The 5,486-nt window shown below is 37.5% G+C and overlaps 1 protein-coding gene across 1 annotated transcript in view; it reads left to right on the forward strand.

Annotated features, from left to right (window-relative positions):
- Positions 1-5,486, forward strand: part of rbm17 (RNA binding motif protein 17) — a 19,623-nt gene that overhangs the window by 11,375 nt on the left and 2,762 nt on the right. The window contains exons 12-14 of the mRNA XM_015392796.1: positions 2,392-2,465; positions 2,561-2,659; positions 2,741-2,813. Coding sequence (XP_015248282.1) covers positions 2,392-2,465; positions 2,561-2,659; positions 2,741-2,813 — 246 coding nt within the window. The remainder of the gene's footprint in view (positions 1-2,391; positions 2,466-2,560; positions 2,660-2,740; positions 2,814-5,486) is intronic.

Consider the following 5,486-nt stretch of genomic DNA (forward strand, 5'->3'; position numbering starts at 1 on the left):
GTGAGCCTTTGTCTTTACATACATGGGGTCTTTTGGTCTTAAAATAAAACTTGTGGAAAAACACGGGTCACAGTGAGTCGGAACAGGTGCAGGTCATTCCCCCAGGAAACTCCTGCAGGTTCAAGTCTTACCTCAGACTTTTATTTAAAAAAAAAAAAAAAAAATTATAAGTTAGTTTCAAATAAAGAGCCCAACCACAGTGATCATTACAGGTTTGGTGTCTGCAACGTGAGCTTGCCCATAGCGTATTATATGGTAGGTTATAATATTATAGGAGCCATTTATTCTATCTCTGCTTACAGATGATTTATTTTTCTATCTGCCAAATGTTGTGATTTTTGTCCACATTTGTTTTGATTTCAGAGATGCTGAAGCTCTTCAGTTGGGAACATGAAAACCACAAATCCGAGATTTTTTTTTTTTTTTAAATAACCAGCTTTGAAAAAAATTGTCAAGGTGACCGAAAAACCCTAAATCTCATATCTGCTGATAACAGGCAATGTCAGTTAATTAAGTCTAAGTAAATAACTGAAGCAGATAGTCAATGATAAAAAGATAACCAAAGTATGTATTAAAGGTTTAGGGCCGTTATCGAGTTAATATTTAACAGTAGCAGGCTTTTATAGCTCATTGCTTGTCGCTTGGTTGTCTTGCATTGCTCCAAAGGTTCCTCTCATCATCTTTCTGTTATAGAAACACTGAATCTTAAGAAAACTCTATTGTAAGGATTAAGCAGCCTTTACAATCCATAATGAAATCAAGCTGTTACTTGATGCTGATATTTCGCCACGCCATATTTTTTAGGTTGAACTGTTGGAGAAACATTTTGACTAAGCTAAGCAATACCAAACATGAGCATTTTTTTTTTATTATTTAGCTTTAGAGCCCTTTCATTAATAGTAAAAAGGGTCTTAGCCTTCCAGGGGTGATAAACTACTTAATGACGTTAGACGTTTTACTGTGTGTGTGAAAGTGCAATTGGTCTGTGTTAGCGATTAGCTAATAGGAAAGTGTGTACATTAGCATGTGTCACACACAGTATATCTCACAAAATAATGTTTTTCTAAAATCCGTAAGTCGGGGCCCATACTTCCTCATGGGCAGCCGTATAGCTCTTACCAGCAGTAGGTCTCTATGCTAACTGCATTGGCGCTAGGAAGCATACTGTTCACTGACCCTGGCTCCTTTCTAACTGGCAGCACTGTTCATAAAGCACTTATGTGGCAACCATGAATGCACCTCCGCTGTGGCTTAACCGTCCTTATCAATTGAAGATATTCAGAGCGAGATTACATTTACAATGAGCAGGCACAGTATAACCTGACCCATACCTACGTCTAGTGGAGAAACTAAACATTGAGAAATGGGCCCGACTCCATCATCTATAATTGAAGATGTTTAGGGCAGCAGCCCAGCTCATTCCTTTCTCCAGGATGGTGTCACTGCCAGTCAGGCCAGATTAAACTAATGTGACAAGAAAAGCAGTTAGAGCTCAAACTAACAAATAATATAGAAGAGAGAAAAAGAGGTCTCTATGTCCTCCAGCAGTCTAAGTCTATAGCAGCATAACTTTAGGTATAACTCAGGATAACCTGAGCCACTCTAACTATAACAACACACTTCAGACATGTCGGGGTGACATGCATTCGCTTTGAGAGTTTGACAGCTTGCCAGAGCGGTGGGGTCCACAGCAAATGGGGCAGTCAGTTTTTATTTTCAAAATGGCCTGTAGGGGGAATGCCGCTCGATAAATTACTGAGTGCTGCTTTAATTGAAAGAATGTCTAAAACTGACATTTCCATATCCTGCCTTTTCCCTGACAGTTAAACAGTTGTTTGTAGACAGGACAACTTTGCTCCGACACAAACAGCCTTTATATTCAGGGTCAATTCAGTCATTCTATTGTTACAATGTTTTTTATCATAGAAGCATGACATGTTTAAGTTTCATGAACTTTTTTTGTGCATCTCTTTCTGGAACATTGATATCTGTATGTAAAGCAAGAGAAAATCAAAAGCTTGAGTCTTGAAGAATTATACCAAATGCACTGAATAAAACCTGCCTTGATCTTCATTGAAAAAAAGACCTTAATATGACGTCCAGATGAAAGTTTCTTAACTTGCTTGAATATTGTTTTTATTCCCCCCCCCCCCCCCCCACTTACACACACACACACCTTCAGAACTATAATAGAGTCCAAATCCAGCCGTGATGTTAGACAATAAAAGCAGTTCTGTTATTCAATTTAGTGTTATTTCACAAAAGTTCACCTTGTTTCAGCGCAGCTATCACTAAACATGATCTGAGTGGCTTCATCCATCTCAGGTGTTGAGTAAATATCTCTATCACTCAGTAAATGTTGTTTTGTTCTCCGTTTCTGGTTAATGACAGACCCTTCCAAGAAGTCGGACGCCAATCCGCTGACAGAGATCCTGAAAAACCCGACCAAAGTAGTTCTCCTGAGGGTAAGTTTGTCATTTTGTATCATTCTTCCATTAAATAAGATTGAATGCCAGATTGTTGACTAAATGAAATCTGAAATTTCTGGTTGTTTTTGCAGAACATGGTAGGTCGAGGAGAGGTGGACGAAGACTTGGAGGGGGAGACGAAAGAAGAGTGTGAGAAATACGGCAAAGTGGTCAAATGTGTCATTTTTGAGGTATGGTTAATATAATAAGCCAGAGACAATCAAACCAAAGGGATGAAAAACAAAGATAAATATTTATTTTTCCCAACGCAGATCGCTGAGGTCCCTGATGATGAAGCTGTCAGGATATTCTTAGAGTTTGAACGAGTGGAGTCCGCCATCAAAGGTCAGTGTTTACCTCTACGCCTGCTTTCCTTTTCCTTCTGTTTTGCTTTTCAACAGGAGATGAACTTTACATAATCGCTTCACCTTCTTTCTGCTGTTGTGTAACGGCTCTAATAAGGCCGCTGAAAGTGTGTCCCATTTCTAAATGAGTCGGCCCAGATCAGAATTAAGGTGAGACGCTGCTCCCTGCGGCGTTATATCATAAGTGGCCTCCCTACGGGACCGACACAACCGCGCTTACATCACACAGCTGAGAAAGCGGGACACGCTCACAAAGAATGGGTTACACGGCTTGAACGGCTTGAGCCAGGCGTTGAAACCTCTTCGGCTGTTTTGAATTATCCTTAGCTCAAGAGGGGGTGACTTTTGAGTTCATGTTATTGTAGCACCAGTTTAAAACAGGTATTTTAAAAAAATGTGATTTAGATCTAAAAGTCAATTAAGGGTAGCAATTATTTTCGATCCCAGCTAATCTTTACTAGGACTGCTATTAAATGACTGTAGTTATGCAACATATTGATGCTAGTTTTATATTAACATTCTACAGCCAATTATCCAGCCATGGTAGTTAATAGTGACTTCAAGGACAATAGAAAATGCATCCTTTAAAAAAATTATCTTTGGTTTTTAGGGATGCAAGAATTTTTTATTATAATTTTTTTTTTTTTGCGATATGAAACACTATTGATATTGATTTTTAAATATAGCGCAAATGTGAAAAATATTTTTAGGCAACTGTCTTTTTTTTTTTTTTTTTTTTTTATTGTCTCACTTTTTTATCACTCTCAATCCTCCAGCCACTAGTTGGCAGTGCACCGCCCAAGAACCATTTATTCAGTTGATCTGCACCACCCGAGCAGAGCAACAAGATCTCATGAGGTTTTCAGAGCTAAATTATTATAAAATCAAATCATCTTTGATAATGTACGGCGAATATCGAGATAAATCATATTGTGACACATCTATTGCAATACGCATTGTATTGCTAAATTCTTGCTAATTCATAGTCCTTAATGCAGGCATGTCCAATTGTCAGTCCTTTGCAGGATTTAGAGGCTTCCCTGCAGTTGATTCTGATAATTGCAGCTCAGCAAAAAGCCCGTTAATCAGCTATCAATGAAAATACATACATTTGGAACAAAAGCAGATTGAAGCAAAGTGTATGAGTTTTCCATTGCCTGGACAGGTAGGCAGGCCGATATTCAGACATAAATGTTTTGGCTGACATCGGATTTCGTTTTTTTTTTTTTTTTTTCTTGTATTGGTATTAACCGATGCATGCATGCATTCACTAATTCATCAGTGCATTCAGCAGCCATGTTCAAAGATGAAACGAAGCACATGCATTATTAATTTGTTGTTTGACTTAATTGCAAAATTAGAGAGAGAAGTAAAAAATAGCAGAGAGAGGAAAAGTAGTCACTAGGTCCTCCAGCAGCCTAAGCCTATAACGGCATAACTACAGGTTAGTTCAGAATAACCTGAGTCACTCCAACTATAAACTTAATCAGAAAGTATTTTTGTTTAAATTGAAACTGGTGTAACATTTATTATTATTATTATTATTATTATTATTATTATTATTATTATTATTATTATTATTATCATCATGTAAATGGAGGAACAAAAGTAAACAGGGTTTAAATCACAGTACACATCAGGAATTGGTTAGACTGATGTCAAAATAATCTATCAGCAATGACCTTAAAAAATATATATATATATAAAACTGTTGGTCTCTGCTTAACTGTAATACATGTGATCATATAAAAACTGCTGAAATTTCAAAAGTTGATGTCCATAAGTCACAGTAATGAGTTTATAGTTATATCTGGGGACAAGTCCAAGTGTTCAGATGGAGGTTTGCAGCATCATGCTGTTGAGCGGCTTTCCTCTCAAAGGGAGACTTTGGCTGCTCAGATTAGTGGTTCCTAACCTGTTCCTGGAAGGCCCCCTTTAGTTTTCAACAAGGTTTTTTGTTTTTCTGTTTATACTGGTATGTTTCAATCTGTCCTCAATTAGATTAAGATTTTAGAGTTTGGAAAATCTTTTTGCCATAACTCTTTGAAAGTTTAAAGCGTCACTCCAGAAAGGTCAATTTGTTGCTGGTCAGAAGAAACAAGTTGGGCAAACTTTAAACCTAAACAAGCCAGCTGTATGAATAGTTTTGAGCCCAACTAGTTGAAGTCTTTCTGAGCTATTTGGAGCTGAGTTACTAAAGTAAAAAAAAAAAAAAAAGAACTTTCAGGGCATTTACCCTTACCCTACACTTCCTCTGTGAAACCTGTGATAATGGACTGAGTCGTCCTCCTGCACCAATGACTTCCTTACTGAAGAGTGTTGGGTTTTGTCTACTTTAAGAGAATCGGGCTTACAGTGTTATAACGAAACTAACTGGACAGTGAGTCACTGTTTCTTGAACTTTTCCTTCTTCTGCAATTGAAGCCGTCTGATGGATAAATGAGAGCTAAGAGCAGCAAAGTAAAGCTAATAACCAGTTTACCATTTTTGTAGAGAACTTCCTGGGAAGTCTGAACATACTTTTGATTCATCAGAAAGAGTTTAAATTTACAGATAATTCAGAGGAAGTATTTTTTTGCGACCATAGATTACCGTATTTTCACGACTATAAGGCGCACTTAAACGTCTTTTTTTTTCCCTCAAAATGTGCGGT

This window comes from Cyprinodon variegatus, unplaced genomic scaffold (genome assembly GCF_000732505.1).
Source record: "Cyprinodon variegatus isolate N-32 unplaced genomic scaffold, C_variegatus-1.0 Scaffold607, whole genome shotgun sequence".
NCBI lineage: Eukaryota > Metazoa > Chordata > Actinopteri > Cyprinodontiformes > Cyprinodontidae > Cyprinodon > Cyprinodon variegatus.